This window comes from Carya illinoinensis, chromosome 7, assembly GCF_018687715.1.
Source record: "Carya illinoinensis cultivar Pawnee chromosome 7, C.illinoinensisPawnee_v1, whole genome shotgun sequence".
NCBI lineage: Eukaryota > Viridiplantae > Streptophyta > Magnoliopsida > Fagales > Juglandaceae > Carya > Carya illinoinensis.
The window spans coordinates 7,543,547-7,571,129 of record NC_056758.1 but is presented as its reverse complement, the minus strand read 5'-3'; the positions used below and the strand labels follow the sequence as shown (position 1 = coordinate 7,571,129).

General features: G+C 37.6%; 2 protein-coding genes across 3 annotated transcripts; one reads left to right on the top strand and one right to left on the bottom strand.

Moving 5' to 3' along the window:
- Window positions 1-789: 789 nt before the first annotated feature.
- LOC122317549 (glutamate receptor 3.6-like) lies at window positions 790-5,737 on the bottom strand. 2 transcript variants are annotated; one of them, XM_043134682.1, is made up of 7 exons: window positions 5,477-5,734; window positions 4,687-4,965; window positions 3,209-4,563; window positions 2,754-3,031; window positions 2,458-2,489; window positions 1,943-2,349; window positions 790-1,353 (listed from the first exon to the last, which is right to left on the bottom strand). In XM_043134682.1, the coding sequence occupies exons 1-7, from the start codon at window positions 5,556-5,558 to the stop codon at window positions 934-936; spliced, it is 2,853 nt and encodes a 950-aa protein (XP_042990616.1). In that variant the 5' UTR covers window positions 5,559-5,734; the 3' UTR covers window positions 790-933. The 2 variants fall into 2 exon arrangements, with proteins under 2 accessions (XP_042990616.1, XP_042990617.1); XM_043134683.1 differs by lacking the exon at window positions 4,687-4,965 and having other exon boundaries at window positions 5,477-5,737.
- Window positions 5,738-18,721: 12,984 nt separating this feature from the next.
- LOC122316132 (serine/threonine-protein kinase/endoribonuclease IRE1a-like) lies at window positions 18,722-20,683 on the top strand. The gene is made up of 3 exons (XM_043132667.1): window positions 18,722-18,910; window positions 19,412-19,575; window positions 20,437-20,683. Exons 1-3 carry the CDS (start codon window positions 18,722-18,724, stop codon window positions 20,681-20,683), a joined length of 600 nt encoding a protein of 199 aa, XP_042988601.1.
- Window positions 20,684-27,583: the final 6,900 nt, after the last annotated feature.

Sequence of the window (27,583 nt, the reverse complement as noted above, 5' to 3'; positions counted from 1 at the left end):
GTGGATGAAACAGAGAAAAAGGTGCTTACCTTAGCTAAGGCAATGATGCTTACCTTAACAGATCCCTTCTTGTTTTCAGATGACAAACAATAACGTTTGATCTATTTCATTCTCATTAGTTAATCTATTAATTGATTATATTTAGTTAAAATAATTATAATAATAATGAGAAAAAAAGGAAGTACCGTTAGAACGTGACAACCCCGGAGTCCATAAATAAATGAACTATTGGTCCCATATATATTACCTACATAGTGTACGAGGAATGAAGGAACAAAATATGTAGGACCCCCTTGCATGCTTAATTTTGTCTTTGTTTCTGTTGGCCGGAGGACCACCCATATTGCATTATTATATATATATACATACTATATGAGTGGTCTCTGTAGTCATCCCTGCCAATAAAAACGTTGTAACTTTATGCTTTTATATATGACCAGGACGTTCTTTTTGGACAATATATATATATATATAATAGCCACTTCCAAACTAAAAGAAAATTTTAAAATTTTGAGGAACAAATAGAAAAAACACTTTTGCGTATGTCCATTAGATCGAATAAGATAATCTCCATTCTCCACCACATGAGATATATATATAATAATAATAATAATAATAATAATAATAATAATAATAATAACATGAGCAGTATATATACTTGTATGCATATATATATATATATATATATTGATGATCACGTCCAGCTTGTACGTATAACGTACATATAATATCCATTATTATACATGACTTTGTAGAGACCCAACGTCATTATCACGTCACGCAGATAGCTAGGGAAAGTTAAAAAGTTATTAATTAATAGCTAGAGCTAGTTTGATCCAGAAGTAGTAAAAGGAAGTAATTAAGCTACATATATATATATCCAGCATAAAATTTAAAAACTAACATGCATGGGAACCGTTTACTAAGGAGCCATCATGATCTCTCCATGCACTCTTCCATTACTGTGGACCCTCTGATCCCTAGTTGGCCTTGAGCTTTTGGACTTTTCCCTTCTGCTTCCTCATGATGATGATCTTCCTTTTCTTTAACAAATGAAAGGAAGGATCGGAGACGCCCAGATTGGGGGCTGATCTGCCTGGAATGCCTCGTGTACTCACGTATCATCTTGATGAGATAAAAAAGGAGAGCAAGAAGACAAACGGAGCCACAGAGTATGAAGAGTCCCCAGAAGCTTTGGAGTTGTAGGCGATCGACGCCTTGCTTTGTACCTTCAGAGCTGCATGCACTTCTTGTGAGCCATTTGTCGTGAAGCCTCTGTAGAACCCCGTTCTCTGACAGTGTTAGGATCGCTGTTGACATGTCAATTGCTAGTGGCGAGTCTCGTGGAAATGCCTAATTAACCACATGATCGCTTTATATATAAGAATGCATGGCATATTATATTCTTAATTATAAGAGTGCATGCATACATGGCCTTATATATATATATATATAAAAGAAATTATATTTGAGAGAAAAAATTAATAATTAATATGTGGATCGATATTCATGTATTGTGCTGAACATGATGCAAATTCTATAAGCACTCATGCATGATGGTCATGAACGATTAATTAATGCTGACATGGAGATCCGATCCCGTTTTGTGTGGTTCTCCTGGTTTGCAATATTCACTACTGCATGATCGAGTTAGCGACTCAAAGTAATTGGATATATACCACTACTAGTAATATTAATAAATCCTTCCACTTGTGTGCAGGTTAATTAATTGAAAATGCATGCGCATTAATTCCTGCACTTCATGATCAATGTTTTCTGCAGTATGCCGCGCTTGTTAGTAGCTCAACCAAGTAATGATGCAGAGTAGTTCATGCGCGCAGCACAAAGCTATATATTATATATATATAGGTTTATAAATAACTAGCTAGCTAGATTATTATTATATATATATATATATATGTATGGAAAATTCTATACTTACAAAACCCCAGCCCATTTTGGTGAACTCTTGACCAACTATACCAAATTCGCATCTGGTGGAAAGGAAGAGCTCCATATATGCACGCTCGTCAACCACTGCAGCAACTCCACCCTTACTGGGACCGTCCCTCAATGCTTTCTCATATTCTGCTATCGAATTCAGAGGAACTAGTCTGGACTTGTGTATGTTGAGCTCGTCTGTTAAATAATTTTCAGAAAATGAACCTCTCTGGAAGCCGATTGGTTCACTGCTTGTTACTAAACTTTCGATCCCTTTCACTGGGGATGATAGCCGTTCCACTGTCAGGATTGATGTCATGCTTGCTGTGTAACTCGAGTTCAGTATTAGGACTACAAACAGCCATATTATCAGCACGAACCGACCCAGAGTGCTCGCGATCCTCTCTTCTACGAACGTACATGTATATATAATATATTAATTATGTATAATATATAGCTAGCTAGATGATCAGCTGGCTGCTAGCTAGAGCATTATAATAAATAATCGCTACTTACTGTGAGAGAAAAACAATGTTGAAAAGCTAAACCTGCAAATTAAGTACACCATGCACCAGATTAGAATTTGGCCGGGGGATCATATATATATATTAGATCAAGATCAAGATTCATGAAGACTATACATATGAGTACTCTATTTTGTATCCAAACTAGCATCACCAATTAATGAAGGAATTTTAATTTCTTGACCTTTCATTTTATATATACAGCTTCACAATATCTATCCATCGTCAAGATCATGCATGATATACAAGTGGAGGAATATATATATTTATATATATATATGGACTCACCATATGATGGTGACAAATTGTCTTCTGGGAGGTCCCCTAAACTCATCATTCGTCCTGCGCTCCAAGATCCATAGAACTGCTCCCACAAGAAGGAAATATACACCTGTGGCACACCACATCATTGGAGTAAATGGTCTCAGAAAAGCCCAAGCGCTAGAGTTCAACTTCCAAACTGGGGCCACTACTACTAGCCCAGACTCGATAAATGGCTGCGTAAAATCCACCATCTTTGTCCGGTTTGTGGTAATTGTAATGTCGCCAACCACAGCATCCAAGGCCTAAATATATATATATATATATATGTGGAGTTCATTAAAAAGATCATCAGGAAATTAAACCAGTGAAATAGCAACACAGCTAGAGCTTCATACACATGATCTATATCTATATCTATATGTATATAACAAATTAAGCTAAAGAAACTTCTTGTCATATATTAATTAATTTCTACTTACACCAGTTGTGATCATGTGCAAAAGATCCGAGGTTACTGGATTCTTATGTCCATCCCCATATGGAACGAACTTATATTGGACTGCATATGGTAATTCTTCCTTTGCAGCATTAAATACATCAATGCAAAAGCCACCATACGAATTATCAGAATTCTCTATCTGCGAGACAAACTCAGGATAATTAATACGGTTTGGCACTCCAACGCGAAGTTGCCTTCCGTTGTTGTTTGAGAAAGCCCACCCACGAGGCTTTTGAGTGGTTTGGCCAGGCCAGATTACGCCATATAGTTGCTGTTTTGAGTTGGCATTGTGTTTGTCTGGATCAGAAAAATTAACTGATAAGCCTGAAGAATTGGACCAATAACCAATTGTCCTAATTCCTGTGCCAATGACATTGATGACTTCGTATGCAGGGTGAACAAGGTCCCCCTCCGAAGTGAACTCTAGTTTTCCAGCTACACCTGTTGTATTAACCCTTGAAATGATATCACGCAACTTGTTCCCTCCATCAAAGATACTCATAGCATCAAACTGCAATCTTCCTCCCTGAAACTCGGTCAAACTTGTATCGTTTGAAAAGGATATGTTCCCCCCCTGATTTAGAAATTCATCAAGTGAATGAGCAAGAAGCCAAACAGTGTCATAGGCGTACATACCATAAGTATTTAGTCCAAAACGACTGTTTTCTGTATAATTTGATGCAGTCAAAATATTGTTCCACCTAGAAAAAAGTTTTTTCTTGGGTTCTGAATCCGGAATATGCATGCGTAACGTAAGAACCCCTTGAATACTGTCCATTGCCGCTGAAGTCAGGGAAGATTCCGTGTCAAGTACTGTGGAGAGCCAATCGGTGGCTATCCACACATATTCTCTTCGCATCATATTCATTTCCCGGGCCGCATTTATAAGTACTTCTAGACCCCAGGTAGCAGAAATGTGGAGGATAAAAACCCGAGAATCCATTGAATTAACCTTCACAAGTGTTCTGGTGATTTCTACACTACTTAATTTGGGGCTCATAGGTGCTTTGTAAGAGATTTTACAACGCTTCTCGGCTAGCTTGTCCCCTAATGCAGAAACCCCATTTCTGCCATGATCATCATCAATATAGATTGCTATTACATCTCGCCATTCGTAGTAGCCAACAATATCTGCCACGGCTGCCATCTGGAAGCCATCACTCTGAGTTGTTCGAACAAAGTAAGGGAACTGAAGTGAATTCAGAGTGGGGTCTGTTGCGGCAAAGGATAATAGAGGGACTTGGAGCTCATTCGCAATATGCGAAATTACATGAGCCATAACTGAGTGCTGGGGGCCAATTATAGCGACTGTTTCATTCTCCATAAACCGCGAAGCTGTAGAAGAAAAGAAAAGAAAAATTCTGAATCAGATGCTCTGACAGCTTGTCTAAAAGAAGTAATGAAAAATTATTAACAACAAACGCGCGCGCGAGATGCACGCTGAAGATCAGGATGCACCCTCAACGATTCCCAGAAACCCGCTAGATAGTTTTGTATCCTGCATCTTAAGATTCAGCTTAGTTCCATTAAGAACCGCTGGATTGGAATTCACATCTTCAACTGCAGTTTCTAATGCAACTTTTGCCACTTTGCCGATGGAAGAATTGTAGGACAAAAGAGCTCCAATGTTAACAACATCTGGTCTTGTAGAAACAGTGCTACTAGTACCAGTTCTAATGAAAGGCCAATTGCAGAAAAGCATTGCCAGAAGCCACAACATATTCCTGGTGGATTTCACTGTAGCATGCCAAGACACCATTTAAGCATCGATTTTAGCCATAAGAGATGAAAATATGCGGCATATATATATATATATATAATAAATTGGAGACTGATCAATGACATGAACTAATTAAGTTCATGTATATTATTGTGATGTCTGCATTATCATGAATAAGTTATAAATTAATCCCCACCGTTCATACAGGTTCTGAAAATCTTGTACTGATCTTCCTTTCTTTTAATTTCCTTTTCATCAAATTCGCTAGCTATCTTATAATATATATGAATGTAATAGAAAGTGGTAGCATAAATATCAATTGATCGCCAGTACTCCAATGGAATGGACAGTAATATTAGTGTTTCGAATGTTGAAAGTAAGTCCCTAGCTAGCTTATACATATAAGATCCGAAACTCTAAAATCGATCGAAAGGCAACCGTCATGTACTGGCCGGCCGGAAAGAATTATGCATCGATCATGAACGAATTACTAAAATACAGTATTAATGAATTATTAATACCAAGTACCTGTATTTGGCCGGTGGGGAATTAATATTGGTACGTAAGGAGCTGAAGAGCAAGGAAATCTAGGAGGTCGCCGTCGATTCATGATATAATACGCAAGACGAAGGCTGATGATGATGATCAATACTGCCTGTTATGCTCGTAATATAAGTATTTCTTCTGCATGCAATATTAATACTGGCAATAAATTAGCTAGCTGCCCGTTAGCTCATGGTCCTACACTCATGTAATGAACTTGCGTAGGCATGCATGCAGCTGGGTCCTTTCAAATGTTCCTGTGGCTGTGCTTGGTTTATTTTTCATGATTGACAGTACCACTATTAATTAGTAGTGGATATCTATGTTGCTGAATGCTATCCTCCCATTCAAAGGTCACATTAATACATATGAAGGTAGGTCAAGGTCCTGAATCTCCTTATCTCCAAATTAATTACTCACAGATATATGTCAGTTTGCTTTCAATGCTTTATTGTCGATATATGTGTTTGTGGTTGGGGATCAGGTCATGTGGATAAGACTAGAGCTGCGTTTGCGCTCGCTAGCTGAATGCCGATCAAGACGTGTATCCGGAAACGTCTATTTCCGAAGACGTGTGATCGATGTATATATAATTTAGAGTATGAATTCCGAATTTAAAGTTAAGAAATGATGCATGCAACAAGCTGATCATTATATATATATATATAAATATATATAACCATTCATGATTAATTCAATTAATATATAGCAATGAATCGTGATCAGCAGATATGGCAAAACGTGCCCTGCATGTGGTACTTTATATGCTTTCATGATGAGTTGTTGTGATATTCTATATTGGAAGGACAGAAATACCCAAGTGATCATCAAAATCTCCATCATCGGTTCCTAATAATTAAAGGATTAATCAAAAAGTAGTACGTGTGATCGATGTTAGAAAGGAAATTGACAAGAAATTCTTACATAATATTGATCACCGCAATTAATTAATCCATCTCATCCGCTAGCTCTTTTATTTCCAAATTACCAAAATTATAAATTTGCAGCCTACATAAATAAACCATTTACACGTACGCTGATCGGTTAATTAAGATCGATCTAACGTAAATTAGACTCATGATCATGTGCATGCATGCAATCCGTAGGCTAGCTAGAATTTGATCTTTTACTTTTGGGCTTGGACGAGTCATGTATGTTGGAGGAATTTTTTCCAAGGCCCAGGAGGACTGGCCGATTAGACATACGGGGAGTTCCTCACAACCCAGAGGACTCGAAAAACCTGGCACATGAAACACGCATTCTCTCAGCGACCGGGACCTGTGACCCGCGTAAGTTGAGCATGTTTGGTTGGGTTAGAATGGAAAGTTAGTTATACAAAGAGCGCGGAAAACTAAACCAAGGGAAAGAAAATGAAACACGCTACAGGAAAGGGACGTCTCTTTTTTTTTTTTTTAAATTTATTTATTTATTTTATTTTATATTTTTATTTTTTAAAATCATCATGGGCACGTGCACCAATAATATTGGTGATATTTGGTAATTGAATTCCAACGTCAGCTAGCTAGCAGGCTGCAGGTTGCACTTCTTTTTCTTTTTCAGAGATTAATTGTGTGAACTCGCACCAATAAACAAGATAAATATATAATTCAGGGCAATGCATGCCAATTAGCTGCACTCACATTATTATCTCCTACAAATGAAAATATTTTATAAATCTTTATTATTGGTAAGCTTCACCTATCTATATATATAGTTGCTACCATTATTATACATACGTTCGATCACTCTAATATAATAACATAATAATAACATAATTAACATAAGCATTCGTTAATTTATATAGGAAACTTCACGTCCTCGTGACTCGATTGCAATTCGATGTAACTACGAGGCAGGCCTACCTGTCGAGACCCCAACAAAAGTTGCCCTATGACATGGTCCTAGACATGTATGGACATCCGAAATTGGACCTCATATGGGGTCAAGCCTAGCTTTAGAGGACTTCTCTAGGAGTCTAGTGCAGACTCTAGGGAGATTGCAGGAATGGCACGGGTCAATTGGAAGATGATTCACATCTTCCCATTTGAATAAGCCATGACTCAGCCCCAATAGTCCATTGACATTCTTGTTGGCATGCCCTGACAGCCCTACGGGCCTTGCATTGACACTGTCACTGACATGCCTCGACAGCCCTGTGGGCCACCAGCATGGCCAGCACCAACCACTCCTCAGCACGCCCACAGGCATGCCACGACCCCAGCCTTGGCACGCCCCTGACAGCACCACCATCATGCCATGGCTCCTGCCATGCCACATGCATGATGGACCCACAAATAGGCCATGGCCCCCACCATGGCACGCACTTGACAGCATCGCTAGCATGCCATAGCCCATTGCCATGGCACACTCATGTCAGCCGCACAGACATGCCGTAGGCATGCCATGGCACGCCCAGGACATCCCAGCTAGTATGCCATGGCACGCCCAGGACAGTCACATGGCTAGCTTGCTTGCATGCCTTGGCTCATGCCTTGACACGCAGCAAGCACCCATGGAGACTACTGGCAGCGTGCACACCATGCATGTAGGCCTACGCACTCCCTTGAGTGAGCACCTGCGCGCATGCATGCGCGCCCCAGCACCACTTAGCAAGGATAGTAGCATGCCCTCACAGGCACACCATCTAGCGCACGGCTCCAGCCCGTGCCTTGTAGGCAAGGCTAGTGGCATGCCCACCAGGCATGCCATCCAGCACACGGCTCCAGCCCATGCCTTCCAGCCCTAGCGCCCAGACCATCAGCTTGGGCCATGCATGCTCATCACCTAGGCCACCAGCCTGGGCCATGCAAGACCACCGCCCAAGCCACCTGACTGGGCCTCACAGCAGTAGCTCGGCATCACCCTGTGCCCACCATCAGGCCAAGGCTTGGCACCATGCCGTGCCCACCATCATCAGGCCATGCATAGCACCATGCCATGCCCACCACAAGACCAACGCATGGCCCATGCAATGCCATGCAGTCGTGCCACACGACAGCCCATGCGTGACACCATGCCACGCCCAACAACAAGCCATGCACGGCCCCAAGCCGTGCCACCCATCGAGTCATACACGACACCATGCCGTGCACATCATGAGCCACCATGGCCCATCCATGGGCCATGGCATGCCACGGGCCACCATGGCCCATCCATCACTATCTTATTGCTTTTAGTTTATTTCTTAAATTATTTATTTAATTTATTGTGCTAGGGGCCTTTTGGGAGTTTCCAAGTTGTAAGCTCTATAAATAGGACCCTTAGGCATTTCATTTGGATCTTTGATCATTTGGCATATTTTCCTTTGTGGAACGGTTTGGTGTGTTCTTATGAACACTTTTGGTGCTTTTGCACTTGGGCTCTTTTGGGTGCAATTCGTGAATCCCAAGGAGAGGATTAATACCTTGCAATTCGTGAATAGGTGTTGTCCATTTATCTATCTTTGATTCATCATCTTGCAATTCGTGAATAGATGTTGAATCTCTTTATCTATCTATCGTTGTTCTTGTTTATTTTCCATTCAATCTTCATATCATCCATTTATCCATCTTTTGCATGTTTCCATTCTCTATTCAAAAATCTAAAAATACTTTTATGTTCTTATATTTTCTAGTTGTCATATTGTTCGTGTGTTCTTCGTGTTCTTCCATCGTGTTTATCATTTCTCTAGCTTTAATCTATTTTCCAAACACCACATGCCTACCACCTTGTTTCCCATAGTCCATATTCGGCCAACACTTTCCAAAACACCCTCCTTCCATTCTCACAAGCCCTAGCCGAACCACCAAGATCCCCACAAGATATTTCCTACATTTTAGGAATCCTCATCTCATCTTCCAAATCCCATCATATCCCGACATCTCCATTTTCGGCCAACCACTTTCCCAAATTCAAACTCAAATCCAATCCCAACATTTCAGGAAATCCAATCCCTAAACTCCCTCAATCATCTCTATCTTTTCAAAACCTACCAAATACCCTCATCCGCTTGCCATATCAAATCCCTTCATTCTAGGAACTACCCAAGACTCACTCAAACTTTAAATCCCTCACTCCACTCTTGCCTTAGCCAAACTACCCTAATCCCTAAATCATTTCCTACCTTGTAGAAACTCATCTTCCATCTTCCAATCCATCCAAATTCGAAATTCATACTTTGCCTTAGTCAAACTTCAAGTTCTAAACAACTCCCATCGATCTTATCATTTAGGATCGCACCCTAGCCACCTTATCCATCATACAAACCCTATCTCCCATCTCCAAATCCCTAAACTCTAGGAACAACCCGAGACTTATTCAAACACCATCCAACTTCATCCTCTTACCATATTCAAATCCTACCTTCCTCATCTTACCTTAGCCAATCACTAAAGTCAAGGAGTAACCCTAGACTCTTTCAAACATCTTCCAAACCTTAGCCACCCATCCTAGACTCCAACCCTAATACACCACTTCCCAAGTTCGTAATCCCCTTTAGCCACCACCCAAAACCCTAGCTACACTTCATCATACCAACCCCAAGCACCTTCCAAGTGGCGCCAACATCAAGGGCAACCATCAAGTCGTTCCACATTGCATCAAACACACAAACTCACCACTTAGATCACCCGAACTCATCATCATCATCAAATCCATCACTAAACACCATACCTTCATTAACCTAGGAACCCTTCATTGCCATATCCTAGCCGAGTCTAAGCAAGACGACAAGGAACATTCGGTCATTATAAGGCGACACGAGACCTGTGGACCCTTAATGTTTGGGGACTAGACCGAGGTCCCCAACACTACCATCGTAATCACACTGCATAGTGGACCTCATTCACATTGCCACTACAAACAGAAGCATGATCAGAATCGTTTATAGATTCATCTAATTCACGCACTCTTCCAGTTGAGACTATCTTTCTTCGCCATCTCTTGGACCCACTCTGTCCATCCTCTAATTCCATTCTATTATCATCCTCTTCTTTTTCTTTAACAAAAGCTAGAAATGATTGAATAGCTGCAGATTACGATTGTGAGATTTGCCCAGAACGCCTCATGTACTGGCGGACCATCTTGATGATATACAAAACCAGAGCAAGCAAGCAAGCTGACACGCAGAGTAGAAAGAGTCCCCAGAAGCTTTTAAGCAGAAGGCGATCTACATCTTGCTTTGCACCTTCTAAACTGCAAGCTTTTCTTGTAAGCCACTTGTCATGAATCTTTTGTAATTCCCAATTCTCAGACAGTTTCAAGATGGCTGTTGACAGGTCAACGGCCAGTGGCGACTCCCTTGGAAATGCCTATTCAATCAAAAATGTATATCAAATCTTGTATGCTATCCCTCTCTAATCAATCTCAAGTAAAGCAGTCCAAACCTAATTATATATTTGTATGTATATATATATAGCTAAATTCTGATCGCATAAGAATACACTAATGTCGAATGCCTTAAAAGAGAATCATAGATGAGCAAGAAAAGATGCATAGACATGATTTTGTCCTTAGCGTTGTTTCAGAGGTGTGATTATGCACAAATGCTAATTAAGATGGAGGATTCCCTTTCTATGTTTCATTTGGTTTGCATTCTCATATTGTTTGAAATCAAGCAAGCATTCCTGCTCTATGTTTTCAATTATGTGCCGCACGAGTAGCTCCATAAATGGTCAGTGAAAGACCCACAAAAGCATTTCACAACAGGGGATATTTTTTTTTATACCACCAAAGTCAGGAAAAGATTAATGAGATCGAAAGGAAAGATACTCACAAAACCCCACCCCATTTTGGTGAACTCTTGACCTACTATGCTGAACTCGCATCTGGTGGACAGGAAGAGCTCCATATATGCACGCATGTCAAGAATTGCAGAGACCCCACCCTTCTGAGGACCATCCTTCAAGGCTTTCTTGTATTCTTCTACCAAGTTGAGAGGAACAAGTCAGGACTTCTGTTGCGCACTCCAACCTTTCCAAAATTACAAAAGACGATATTTAAATGGTTCAACAAATTACCTACGTCTACTAGAGCCTCTTTTACTGAATTTGTATGAGATTACAAAACTTTACAAATTCTCTCTCTCACGTCCTCTCCTTCTCTCTCTGTTTTCCCCCCTCACACTCTACACAACTGAGCTCTCTCTTTTATAGGAGAGAGTAGATACAATTTCGGAGGAATTCAGTGCAGCAATTTGCTATAGATTTTGGAGCATCATTTGCTGTAGAAATTGTGGGTGGGTAGTGCCTAATACTCCAAAATAGAGAACGGTGCTGAGTTTGGGGGGGTTGGTTTCACACTTAGGGTGGTTTAACAATCACCCCCACCCAAGTGTGCCATACCAGACTGCTTAAAAACTGATTCATTTTTCAAATGAACGCACCTTATTCTTTTATATGAGAGACTTTCGCTATCGAATATGTTCCAATGCGCTCGAGGGTGCTCAGCAATGTACAATATTGATCAAGTCCAAACAATGTTGAAACTTGATCCCTGTGACGACTTTCGTCAACATATCTACTGGATTATCTTTAGTGCCAATCTTCTGAAATTTGATGTTCTCTTCTTCTAATATTTCATGTACAAAATAAAATCGGACATCTATGTGTTTTGTTCGAGAGTGATATACTTGATTCTTGACCAAATGAATTGTACTTTGACTGTCACAGTAAATGGTAACCTCTTACTGCTTAAAACCCAAATCTGTTACCAATCCCTGTAACCAAATAACTTCTTTCACGGCTTCTGTTATAGTCATGTATTCAGCCTCAGTGGATGATAGTGCAATTGTCAACTGCAAAGTTGATCGCTAACTAACTAGTCCTCCTGCCATAGTGAACACATATCCAGTTGTCGATCGGCGTTTGTCAAGATCACCTGCATAGTCTGAGTCAACATATCTAGTTACTAGACTATCTTCACCTTTCTCGAACTTCAAACCAATATCTACGGTCTCTAAAATATACCGTAGAATCCACTTAGCTACATGCCAATGAACCTTTCCAGGATTATGCATATAGCGACTAACTAAGCTAACGGCCTGAGAGATATCAGGTCGTGTACACACCATGACATACATTAAGCTTCCAACAATACTTGCATATGGGACATTTCTCATGTAGTCCCGCTCTTCATCAGTTGTAGGAGACTGCAATGCATTAAGTTTGAAATATGGGGCCATAGGAGTACTAATCGGCTTTGTCTTCGAGTTGATGTTGAAACGTTTCAATATTCTTTTCTGATACTGCTTTTGAGTAAGGTGAACTGTACCTTTCACCCTATCTCTGCTGATCTCCATCCCCAATATTCTCTGTACTTCTCCCAGATCTTTCATTTCAAACTCATGACTTAATTGAGTTTTTAAGCGATTTATTTTCCCCTTGTTTTTACATGCAATTAACATATCATCTACGTATAAAAGCAAATAAATGAAAGATCCATTTGTAAGTTTTCTAAAATATACACAGTGATCGTATTGACAACGAGTGTATTTCAGATCCATCATAAAGTAGTCAAACTGCTTATACCATTGCCAAGGTGACTGCTTTAAGCCATAGAGAGACTTCTTCAGACTGCATACCCAATTTTCTTTTCCAGCTTCTTTAAACCCTTTTGGTTGAGACAGATAAATCTCCTCTTCTAGATCACCATGTAAGAAAACTGTTTTTATATCAAGCTGTGCTAACTCAAGATCATATTGTGCAACCAAAACTAGCAATATTCGAATGGATGAATGCTTCACAACAGGAGATAATACTTCACTGTAGTCAATTCCCTCTGTCTGAGCATAACCCTTGGCTATTAACCTAGCTTTGTATCACACTCCATTTTTAGCAGTTTGATCATCTTTCTGATTGAAGATCCACTTACAGCCAATTGTCTTCTTTCCATTTGGAAGCGGCACAAACTCCCAAGTCTGGTTCTGGTGAAGAGACTCTTTATTCATTGCCTTTGTCCATTCAATTTGTTCACTAGACTGTATGGCTTCTCTGTAAGTGGTTGAGATCTCACACCTTCAGCTGGTAATGCATATGTCACATAGTCTGCAAGACGTGTCGGTACACGTTTCTCTCGTCTAGGTCTGTAGGTTGCTATTGATTTGGGTTGACATGGAGGTACTGTGACTGGACTATCAACTTCATCTTGCCCGTGCTCTCCATTTGTTTCGCCTGAATCATTTTGAGTGGCAAACTCCACCTTTTACGAATCACCAAGTGTTTCGCTATCATGACGTCCTTTATTGGAATCTTTATGCTTATGTGAATTAAGCATCTCAGACTCATTGAATGTTACATCTCTACTGATGATCACCTTTTTGGATTATATGCACCAGAGTCTATATCCTTTTACACCAGTACTAAAGCCTAAGAATTTTGCTTTCTTCGCTCTAGGATCAAGCTTACTTTCTTTAACATGATAGTAAGCAGAACATCTGAAAATGTGTAAAGAGTCATAATTAGTAGCATGTGTACCTCTCCACATTTTAGTGGGTGTCTTCTAGTCATTGGCTGCTGCGGGTAGTCGGCTGATGAGATGGCAGGCATATGTCACAGCTTCAGCCCAAAATTATTTATTGAATCCAGCATCCAGTAACATACATGGCACTTTCTCTAGTAAAGTACGGTTCATCCGTTCTGCCACACCATTCTGTTGCGGTGTACCTCGTACCATGAAATGTCTGACAATTTCCTCTCTCTGGCATACTTCCATGAAGGGGTTTGAAGTGTACTCACCTCTATTATCAGATCTAAGCTGCTTGATCTTTTTGTCGATCTGAGTCTCAGCTATTTTCTTCCAATCAAGGAAGATTTTCAACACTTCATCTTTATTCTTCATCGTATACACCCACACACAATGAAAATAATCATCCACAAAAGTTACAAACCAATGCTTACCTCCCAAAGATGCATTTTGGGTAGGTTCCCAAACATTGGAGTGTACATAGTCAAGTATCCCTTGTGTATTGTGTACAGCGATTCCAAACTTGATCAGCCTATACTTCCCCGATACACAGTGCTCACAGAAAGACAGTTTACCAGTCTTGGCACCTTTGAGTCAGCCTTGCTTCACCAGTGTTTGCAAAATTCTTTCTCCTGTGTGTCCCATACGCATATGCCAAAGACTGGTAGTGTCGGCATCAATCTCATCTAGCTTCTCACAGCATGTGGAAGCTCTTCCATCAACAGTACTTCCTTTCAAGAAGTACAAGTTTCCTCGCCTGAAACCCTTCATTGCCACTTGAACTTCCATTAGTATTTTAAGAGTTCCGTCTTCAATGGTGATTCTGAATCCCTTTGAATCTAGAGATCCCAGTGAGATGAGATTCTTCTGCAAGTCCAGAATGTACTGAACTTCTGTCTGAGTCTTGATGCTGCCATCATGTAACTTTAACCAAATGCTACCTATTCCCTGAGTCTTACAGGCACTGTCATTGCCCATAAGTACTGCTCCACCCTCAATCTTTGTGAAATCAGTAAACCAGTCCTGATTGGGACACATGTGATAGGTACATCCGAAATCCATAATCCATTCATCAGAATGACAAATGGATGATGAACTTGTCAAGGCAAAATCTGAATCATCATCTATGTCCACGACATTGGCTGTGGTGGGTTGATTCTGCTGTTGTCCCTTTAGCTTGGGACAATCCTTTTTTCAGTGTCCTTTGTTGTGACAAAATGAATACTCGTCTCTGGTGAGCTTTCTTTTGATTGATGAACCAAGTAATGTGGCTCGGGTTTTCGATTGAAAACCTTTCTTCTTTCTGGGATACCTTAACTGTGGTCTCCCTCTTGCTGTTAGCGCTTCACTTGATGTATCTTGTTGTACCTGCTTGTCCTTTTTTAGGTACTAATTGCTAATTAAAAAACTAGATACATCGTCAAAACTAATCTTTTCCTTTCCATATAATAGAGTAGTAATTAAATGCTCATATGTATCAGGCAAGAAATTTAACAAAAGTAAAGCTTTATCTTCATCTTGGATTTCAACATCCAAGTTTAACAAATTAGCAAGAATTTGGTTATAACTATTTAGATGTTCAGACATAGAAATACCTTCACGAAATTGGAATCTAAAGAACTTTTTATTCAAGTGCAAATGGCTTTCAATGCTCTTCTTCATGAACTTATCATTTAATTTCTGCCAAAGTTTCTTAGAATTTGTCTCTCTCATGACAAAATACTTCTGTTATTTGGTAAGGCATAACCGGATTGTACTACAAGCTTAGATATTAAGTTTCCTCCAATCCTTTTCAGTCATGTCATCTGATTGTTCTTCCAACGCAATATCCAACTCTTGTTGGATCAAAACATCCATCAATTCACATTGCCACATGCCGAAGTTTCTTGTTCCATCGAACTTCTAAACTTCAAACTTGGCATTTGAGACTGTGTACCGACGCCCAGAGCTGCTGGCATTTTCAGAGCTCCTATCTCTTCCAGATATTTTCATTTGAATTTAGATTATTGAAATACAAAATTTCAAAATTCTAACCATACGAATGAGTCTGGAATGATCTAAATAGTTGGAAAGCATTATTTGATCGTTGAAATCGGACTCCAAATGGCTTAAATCAAGCCTGACAAGAATCTGGAAAAATGGAAGGTCCTGATTGTTTGGTGCATGAGATGCACGCGCTACAGTGGCGTTTGTGTGTGCGTTGGCACGTGGCTTACACGCGCTGCTGTTGTTGGACGTGTGGGAGAGTGATTTACACGTGCTAAAGACCTCTAGGGCGCGTGGGGAAGTGGACTTCACGCCTCTTCCTCCTTCTGGGCATATGAGGGCGCATGAGGTATGTGTAAGTCACGTGTCTTTAAACACCGGGCGCATGGGGCGTGTTTCTGTGTGTGGGGGCACGTGGAGCATGAGGTTCATTCGTCTTCAACCTCCAGATGTGCGTTTGGTGCGTGGATGCATGCTCCAATCTTCTTGGGGCGCATGTGACCTCCTCTGACCTCTGTTTTTGATTTCGTTTGAGGCAATGGATTCATCTCGATGCGAGTAACACCCTGGAGTTGTCTAAATTTGATTTCTAGACAGTGCGAACTAAAGCTCTGATACCAATTGTTGCGCACTTTGACCTGTCCAAAATCATAAAAGACGATATTTAAGTGGTTTAACAAATTGCCTACGTCCACTGGAGTCTCTTTTACTGAATTTGTACGAGATTACAAAACTCTACAAATTCTCTCTCTCACGTCCTCTCTTTCTCTCTCTGTTTTCCCCACTCACACTCTACATAACTGAGCTTTCCATTTTATAGGAGAGAGCAGCTACGATTTCGGAGGAATTCGGTGCAACAATTTGCTGTAGATTTTGGGGCGTCATTTGCTTCAGAAACTGTGACTGGGTGGCTCCTAATACTCCAAAATAGAGAACGGTGCTAAGTTTGGGGGGGTTGGTTTGACACTTAAAGCGGTTTAACAAGTTCTGTCTGTGGTACTCTTCTATTAAATAACTGTCAATAAATGTACCATTCTGGTAACCAATGGGATCATTGCTTGTCGCTAAACTTTTGATCCCTTTGATGGGGAAAGAAAGCTATTCCACCGTAAGGATTGAGTTCAGACGTGCAGTGTAACTCGAATTCAGTATGAGAACCGCAAATAGCCATATGATAAGCACTAATCGACTGAGGGTGCTGTCAACCTTTTAACCTATGTAAATCAGGAAATTTATAAGGAGCAATATTAGAGTAAATTCTTGTGCTATAAGATGCTCTATATAACTCTAAATCTGTGATTAATCAGTGAAGATAAGCTAGAAGATTTGACTTACAATGAGTAAAAAAATGGTTGAAAAGCTAAACCTGCAAATTAAGTGATGCCCGAGAGAATTAGTAATTAGCTAGCTGATGCCGGGCAGAATAGTGATTATTCTGCAGGCTAGTTCCAACAAATGATTCACAGGGAGGAATAGAGAAAATTTCCCAAAACCAGAGAGAAAATTCTCCAGGGTTTAACTGAATATTATCAAATCAAGTAATGTCGAAAATCAGTCCACAAGCTGGACTGTATAGCCAAAAATCGGGTTTATATGAATTTTGCTAAAAATAGCAAAATCCTGAAAATCACTCCAAATTGAAATTCAAAATAAAATAAGCAATTTTCAAAAAATTTGGCCCAAATCAGGTTTAAAATATCTTCCTAATTGACAAACGAAATATTACTATAAATAGTAAAAAATAACTAAAACTAGTGATTCGGAGGGGGAAACAGTAGAATTTGAGGTCAGAAAAGGTCACATGGAGCCATGCTCGATGTGAATAGCGTGTGCGCCGAAAAGAGCTTTTCGAATTGGGGTCTTATGCACGATTCCGACGCCCGTAGCCAAAGTTATGGCCAAAAGACTAAAACGCACTCAAAACGGCCCCAATTAGGAACATATCACAATCAATTCCCGCCTTTGCGCTGATCTGCCAACTCATGGTATCTCAGTGTCATCAAGGTACAATCTGATAGCTTAGCATCATCTGTCCCAGATCCCCCTGCATCAGTCGCCCCGGGTTGGAAAGAACTCGTTCTTGAGTCCAGAGTAATGTCATAAGAATATATCCACAAAACAAGGACTTAGGTGCTTCACATTAAAGACATCAGAAGTCTTTAAGTGACTGGGAAGGCGTAACCTGTAAGCATTATCATTGATCTTCTGCACTACCTCACAAGGTCCAATCTTCCGATCCTTAAGTTTATTATTCTTGCCAACAGGAAAACGATCACGAGTTAATACAGCCCAAACAAAATCACCAACATCAAAAAGTACCTGACGACGATGATTGTCAACCCGAGTTTTGTACTTGGTATTGCTCTCATGAATGGTCTGTTTCACCTGCTCATGGATACCTCGAAGATGCTCTGCCATCTCATCTACTTTAGGACTGAAACGTCCTATACATGGAATAAGGGCTAAGTCCAGCACCCCAGATGGGTTCTGACCATAGACAATCTCAAATGGGTTTAAGCCTATGGTTCTGTTTTTCGATCTATTGTAGGCAAATTCTACTTGAGGCAATGCCAAATCCCACTGCTTCGGCTTAGTTCTTGCCAAACATCTCAAAAGGTTGCCCAAACTCCGGTTCACCATCTCGGTCTAGCCATCGGTCTGGGGGTGGTAGGTGCTACTAAAATTCAACTGTGTTCCCAGTTTCCCCCACAGGCTCTTCCAGAAATGATTGATGAACTTGGTATCACGATTTGAAGTGATGGATTGAGGAACACCATGTAAATGCACAATCTCCCTGAAATAAAGATGGGCAATCCGGACAACATCCATATCTTCCTGCAAGCTACAAAATTTGCCATCTTGGAAAACCTATCAACCACAACAAAGATAGAATCCGAGGCCCTTTGGGTGTGGGGTAAACCCAATACAGAATCCATGTTGACATCGAGCCAAGGAGCTTCAGAAATAGGTAAGGGAGTGTACAAGCCCACATTGGTGAGAACTCCCTTAGAACGCTGGCACACATAACAAGGGTCCACATAATGGGCCACATCACTAGTCAACTTGGGCTAATAAAAGTCAGAAGAGATAAGGGCCAATGTCTTATCTCGGCCAAAGTGTCATTCATTATGAAGCTCACTTATAATTTGTTGCCTTAATGAACAATCTGGGATGCACAACTATAATCCATGAAATAGAAATTGCTATTTGTATCGAACACTAAAATTGCTAAGGGAAGATAGGAAACCTATTTGTATCAAACACTAAAATTGCTAAGGGAAGTAATGGTACCATTATCCTGAAGGGAATATATGAGGGTTGACCAGTTGCTGTAAAACATTTGGTTCATGCTCATAATGATGTGGCTTTTAAAGAAATTCAAAATTTTATATCTTCTGACTACCATCCAAACATTGGAGCTGTGTGGAATATGATCAAGATTTTGTCTATCTCTCTTTGGAGCTGTGTACTTGCAGCTTGGATGATTTGATCCAGGTTTACTCAGATTATTCACAATACCTAGCATTCAATGAGAAACAAGCTACGAGAGCTATGATCGATTATAAAGCCCGTCTAGAGTCCATGAAGAGTAGAATGTCGGGTATCAATTTGTGGAAAGCAAATGGTCGTCCATCACCTTTATTGTTAAAGATGATGAGGTTGGTTGGTATGTCTGTTTATTATTTTTGCATGATAGTATTTGTTGGTTTATCAAAAGGAGAAAGAAAGAAAGAAAGAAAGATGAAAGTAGCCTTTGTGTTTAGCTCAGATAATTCCTATTATCATAACCATAACGTCTATTTATGTGTAGCTTTGTTTTCTTATTCTTTGTTCCTATATGGCATAACCAACTATAGATCTTTCTAGTGATTTTGCAAGTTTGCCCACTTAGTTGCAAACCCGGTAACGGTTATTAGTACCCCTTGACAATTAAGTATAACTCATTAGGCTTGGCTCATGTATGTTTGCACTAGTGTTGTCTAGTTTTTGAATTTCATTCATTTATTTGGCATAGAATCTAAAATGACTCAGCCTCATTTATGTGTCAAGCAGTTTTGAGGATTTTGGATATAATAGCTTCACAATGATTTACTGTTATTTGTAACAAGGCTGTATAATAATGAAAGATCCATCCAAGAGGTTGGATTGTTGTCATTAATGCATAAGAAAGATGAGGCAAAACTCCACACTCGTGGGACTTAAACATACATCTTTGGTAGTCATCATCGTACAACCTTGAAAAGTTTTGAATTGCCATACTAATACCCCAAGTTTTCTATACTAACCCCAAGTTTTCTGTACTACCCATAAGTTTAGTTATTAGGCTGGTGAAATGCATATTTGATTTGATATTGATTTCAATGCTTTGAATGTGACCATTGTGCCTGTCAAGCCCCACATGAACACAAGTGTAGGCTAACTGCTCCTGTATGATTTTTAAGTTCAGTTTCCATTTTTGGATCAAATAATTTTGATTTTTGTTAGCATCTTCTTAACCCCTTATCTTGCGTTTGACACAGGGATGTGGTTTCTGGGCTAGTGCATTTGCATGAATTGGGAATAATTCATCGCGACTTAAATCCTCAAAATGTCTTGATAGTCAAGGAAAGATCTTTATGTGCAAAACTTTCTAACATGGGCATTAGCAAGTGCCTTGTTGGGGATATGTCTTCCTTGAGTCATCATTCATTCATGCCTACGTTACTCTTGGTTCAACTGACTGTAGGTAATCTGCAATGCATTCTTCAGAAGGGTTTGTGGACTTGAAAATCTCTTCAAAGCACTTAGTAAAAGCCTTTGCACTTTCTTGTTGGTCTTCCAAGCTTCTGCCTTGTGAATTTGAGCTTCTGTCTAACTTTGATCATTTATAGAAGAAAAATTTTGTTCTTAATTTTAAATGTCGACATTTTCAATTGCATTTGTTGACAGGATTTATTTTAATTAATGGCAGATTTAGTATACTTGTAACTCACTTTTATCAATGTGTCACACCAAAGACTACAAAATCCAAGAAAGAAATTACTAGGAAGAGATATAGTCTCAAGTTCTTACTCGAATTTAATTACTATAAGCAAAAGATGAATGCATGTAGTGGGTTCAACAACATTTATTAGTACTCGTATAAGTATGATAGATAACATTAAGTGTATGTTTGGTATTGCAGTGAGCAATATAACTTTTAGTTTTAGGACTTTTAGATGAAAAGTTTAACTAATAAACTTTACTATTAAAAAGTTATTTAATGGTTTGTAACCATAAGCCTAAAATACACTACAACAAAAATTAGATTTAGTGACAGACGAAACTGTCACAAGAAATGGAAAAAATGTCACGAAATACATTAGGTGATGGTTATAAACGGTCACCCCCACCGTCACGAAATGTGCGTCACAGAATACATATTGTGATAGTTTACTGTACAAGCGTCACTAAAAATATTTTTAGTGACGGTTTGTGATGTGCCGTTTTATATAACGTTCGAACGTTTACTTTTCTATGATGATTAGAATCTGTCACAGAATATTACGTTCAAACGAAAAAAATAACATTCGAACATAAAGTAGACAAATTGACATCCGAATGAGAGCAAGTAATGTTTCTTGATTATCATTCAAACGTATTATATTTATGTTCGAACGTTTATATGTTTGAATGTTACGTTCGAATTTAGATTCCAACGTAAAGGAAACAATGTCCGAACGTTCGAATCATAATGTTCGGACATTCTTTCCAACGTTAAGAAACTAGAGTTTGAATGCAAGAAGTACGTTCGGAGGTTTGGAACATTAAAAGTTTAAACATTCGAACGTAAGTTTCAATCGTCGCTGTAAACATTTGAACGTTATGTTATAATTTTGTGTGATTACGTTCGAACGTGTGTTCGAATGTGGAATACTGTTCAAACATTTTTATTTACATTCGAACGTACATGTCAGAAATACTAAACTCATCCTATTAATAAACATACCAATTGTATCATATTACATAACATATTTCACAATCAACAATGTTTGTAATTGTTTTCCAAGTAAATATTAAAAATTTAATACACTAATAAAATTCTTTTTTTATTAGTGTATTAAAAATTTAATACACTAATAAAATTCTTTTTTTTTCTTTTCTCGTCCACCACGATTATGTTGCAATGATATAACACTCCATTTGCAGCATCATCTCCCGCTGCACTTGCTCTTGGACCTCACTACCTATTCTTTCCTCCTGGTCTCTTTGTTGATCCTGCAAACGCGTCTCTAAATGAGATTGTCGCTCTAAAAGGGACTCCAACTCTTGCTGTCTGGACCTCATATACTCATTCTTGGGTCATGCAGCTTCTAACTCTTTGCTAAGATTATTAATTTGTGAAATCGATGAGGTTGAGGAGGATGAACCGGAATGCTTGAAAGATCGTCCCAAATCTCTTGCCATACTAGAGTTGGGCCCGAGCACTTGCGTGAAAATGTCGATGTCACTAGTAGACGATTCCCCAGAAACTGACTACAACTCTATCATTTTTTCCTGCAGTTTGAAAGATCAAAACACACAAATTAATAAAGTATTAAAAGAAATACAAATAAAAAAGAATTTAACCATATGTTGCATAATTTATTTAACAAAATGAACACCGCTTACACAATTAATTGCAGCGGCAAGATCCATCTACTCACTATGCTCGTTAGTGTGAGCAACAGCATAAACATTAACGATGGAAAAGTTTTCAGGATCATCACATTTCTAATAAAATAACATTAGCAAATTTAAAAAGATAGTGTTAGTACTTATATAAAAGAATAATAAGAAAATAAATGAATTATATAGTTTATTAATTACCATTTTTTTAGCAAGACGATGGAATGATCTTGAACTAGCATGATGATGAATAGTCAGAGCGGATCTATTATGTGCATTTGTAGAACTTAAGTGCTACAAATGCATATTAAGAATGTTAATTGTAATATATATATATATATATATATATATATAAAAGATAAACAACAAATATTAATGTAAATAATTAATGGAAAAAAAATTAGAATACCTGATATTTTGGAGATGCAAAAAGATCACAACACTTTATCTAGTCATCTAACTTCATCTGCTGGAAAGGTGACTGTGCAGCCTCTTCAAACGACTCAAATTTCTTGAAGTGGTCGTGACATCGTCCCTTGTGACGTCGAAATAGTGTAGCCATTAACTCATTCACAATTCTTAAATTCTTGCTACGACCAAAGTCGAGGTCAAATTCATCCTAATTATAAATTAATTAGGTAAAAAATATGATATACTAATGTAGGTGAAAGAAATGAACTGTCAAAATAAACTCACCAGCACACGACTCCGAATGTGTTCCTTAATCTCATTTGGCACATCTCGCCAGGAGTGTACATAAAATTGAGCATAAGCTTGAACTACTGTACCAATATAGGAGGAAAGCGCTGCTGTACTATCATCTACTCCTCTATTAGAATTATCAGGAATTGTGACTTTCGGTTTGCCATGCCTTCGGTTTTTCTCAAATGAGATGCTGCGTGTATAGCCACGACCGCGACGAGCGAATGCATCAACTAATATAGATATTGAGACAAAAATATTAAATATATAAATAATTTTCAACAACATTTCCTTACTAGTAGGTGTCAATTTGGCATCGTTCTCTATAGTGTTAAATTCATCTTCAAGAACGGACTCTTCAGGTGGGGAGTCCTCAACGGGTTTAGGACTTGGACTTGGTGGAGGAGGCACATTTCTTCTTTGTCTTTTTGGCGGCATACTTGAAATGAATTATATATACCAAAAAAATTTAATTAGATGAAATTAATTATTATTATTATAAAATTATATACTCATATATGAATAAAGTTTTTAGTACTTTTAGTCTTCATCTTCGGATGTATTTTCCATGCTTGTTTCAGAATCTCTCTCTATAACATCTTCATCATCATCATCAATCTCTTCTTCGTCCTCCTTATCCACTTCCCCTCCGGATTCTTCTTCGTCTTCTTCTTTTGACTCTTCTACTTCTTTCTCACTTTCTTGAATTGAATGATCATTTAATACAGACGGATCGAAATGGATGAGTGGGACGTCATCTCTACATAAGGGGAGCAACTCGAGTGCACCGAGGTCAACAAATAAGTTAATAACCCCTCCATCTTCCTGGTAGGCCTCTACATTCGGAGTGTCATTTTCATCTCCATTTGTATCGTAATCTGCATTCATTCCTAGTTTATATATATTTCGAGGGACAAATTTTTGTACGACTCGCCAAGTTATCTCTTCACTTTCTTCTTCAGCACTTTTCATTGGATCAATAAAGTAATAGATTTGAGTAGCTTGACAAGCCAATACAAATGGATCATCTTCGTACCATTTATATGCAGTATTTACACTCGTAAAATGATTATCCCTATATATCAAAACCCGACCACTGCCTAGATCCCACCAATCACATTTAAAGACATGTGTTATAGACCCACCAAGATATTTCAATCCGATAATATCACGAATGACACCATAATAATCAATATCATTTGTTCCATGACTACCCTCAACCAACACACCATAGTTTTGAGTTTTTCTATTACGTTCACGGTCCAGAGTATGGAATCTATAACCTAAAACCGTGCATGCAGTGTATCGAAGTGCTCTATTTGAAGGACCACGGGCCAATGCATACAATTCAAAAGAGACAGATTCGGAATCACGAGCACGTTGTTCCAAAATCTAACAATTGAAATAATGTTATTAATTAAATATTACCTAGAGTTAAAAACTTTTATAATCTAACATATCAAGTAGAGTTTAGTTCATACACGTTGTTCAAACCATCCAGAAAATTCTTCATCGTGTCTTGCCACTATATTCTCTATGCCTTCCGTCTTAAATTTGTCCATATGCTCACTGTATATATATATATATATATATATGCAAAATCATATAATTTTATGTCACAAAAGTTATAGTTAACCTCATTGAATCTAGAAATATTTAAACCTTTTACAACGACATACCTGAGATAGTCTTCAATCTCCCGACAATTATTTAGCACGTACCATCGAACTTTACCCAACTCTGTATCAAGTAAATCGTAATCCATTTGTGCACCCAAGGGTTATACATTCTGAGAAAATACTGATAGCTCACGAGGAGGCAGAGCAAGAAGATCGGCATTTCGCTCTTGACGATTAAATTATATATTTTATTATAATTTGAATTATATTAGTTCTTAATCTAGTAAATTTTAATTGTTATAGTATAATTATATTATACTATATAGTATTTATTTATATTATATTTACTAATACTACTATATATTAGATTATAATTTGTATTAGGGATTCTTAATCTAAAAAATCTTAATGTTATTATATAATATAATTATATATTATAGTACTTATTGATTTCTTATTTACTAATATTATACTATATATTATATTATAATTTGTATTATATTAGTTCTTAATCTAATAAATTTTAATTGTTATAGTATAATTATATTATACTATATAGTACTTATTTATATTATATTTACTAATACTATATTATGCATTAGATTATAATTTGTATTAGGGATTCTTAATCTAAAAAATCTTAATGTTATTATATAATATAATTATATATTATAGTACTTATTTATTTCTTATTTACTAATATTATACTATATATTTTATTATAATTTGTATTATATTAGTTCTTAATCTAATAAATTTTAATTGTTATAGTATAATTATATTATACTATATAGTACTTATTTATATTATATTTACTAATACTATACTATATATTAGATTATAATTTGTATTAGGGATTCTTAATCTAAAAAATCTTAATGTTATTATATAATATAATTATATATTATAGTACTTATTTATTTCTTATTTACTAATATTATACTATATATTTTATTATAATTTGTATTATATTAGGTCTTAATCTAATAAATTTTAATTGTTATAATATAATTATATTATACTATAAAAAATCTTAATGTTATTATATAATTTCAAATATAATAAATATATTGCATATATTGCACAACAAATAATCACACTACATAAATACTATAATATATATATATATATATATAAATTCTTTAATCACACATATTAGACAATAAACAATCCTTCACACATATTACACAAATAATCCACAATAAACTATATATCAAAAATTTCACAATAACAATCCTTCAACAAAATTGACAACAAAATTTAACAATAGATTTTAGTATAATATACCTTGTGCTCACAATATCCTCCTCTTGCAAATCACAAGTTTTCAACAATCCACAACAAACAATCCTTCAAAAAATTCACAAAACTAGGTAGTTAGATATATATAAAACAAATTGACAAATATAATATAAATTGTAAATACATTTACATTTGAAAAATTTACCTTACTTTCTCCTTTGGGAGGAAAAAAAAATACACAAAAAAAAAAAAACACAAAATCTCTCCCTAACTCAATATATCTCACTCTAACTCTCTCTCACTCTAACACTCTCTCTATCCTCTCTTGCTCTAAGCCTCCTCTTCTTCCTCTCTCTCTCTCTCTCTCTCTCTCTCTCTCTCTCTCTCTAAAACTCTGTGTTCAGCTCTTAAATCCTTCACGCACGGAATGAAGCAGAATGGATCTAGTTTCCTGTGTGTGAAAGTTTTATATTCTGCTTCTAATACAATAAACATTCGAACGCTCATGAATAAACGTCCGAACATTTCAATCTCTTGCTAACGTAATATATTGTAAATTCGAACGCTAAGTTATCCCGCCCAAATTTTGAACAATACGTTCGAACGTATTTATAATCCCGCCCACGGCATCAATTTAACGTTCGAACGTAAATACAAAACGTTCAAACGTATAACATGTATGTTCGAACGTATTGGGACAAAAATATATATATTATTGTATATATATCACCCGCGTCTTATTGAGTAATAAGATGTGACTCATTTATTACCATTGGATGATAAAAAAACATGTAATAAATGATCATTCAATGATGATAAATGTGTTATATCATACTGAGTGTGATAGTAGTATGGTATATAGAATTTTCCTTGATCACAAATGCCACTCAAAAAGACAAAGCGACAGGCTTATTAAAAGAAGAATATTCACTTAACTTCATGAAAAAATTACTTATAATTATTTTTAAAATAAAAAATGTCTGTTGAATTCCCATACCATTTCCATTCATATTTACAGAAGGATATATACATAATGATCAAGTCTTGCAACCCTCAAAAGTTAAAGTGCACTTTACATAACGACCACCTTTCTCTAGAGTCTCTCTACACAACCCAATGAAAATCCACTCCTCAATGGAGTACTTATTTTCTCCATAGTATCATCAACCAAGATACAAATCTCACACCACAGAAGCGCATGGACTCTTTGATTTCACAAACGCAAGCTCTTTCCTTGAAAGACCTTAAGCTTGAACTTGCAGCGGAGAAAGCAAAAAAACATCAGAGCTTGATTTAGTAGGATGCCTGGTTGCAACTTGCCAACTAAACAAGTTTTCCATCCATGCGTGCAAGTATCAAAGCTGCATGGAAATTTCATATAAAAATTTCTAATTGAGAACTTGGAAGAGTCAAGTAAGTGGCACCTAAGTTGTCACACTCCAATGTGGGTGGACTTTTAAGAAACAAGCCAAGTTCA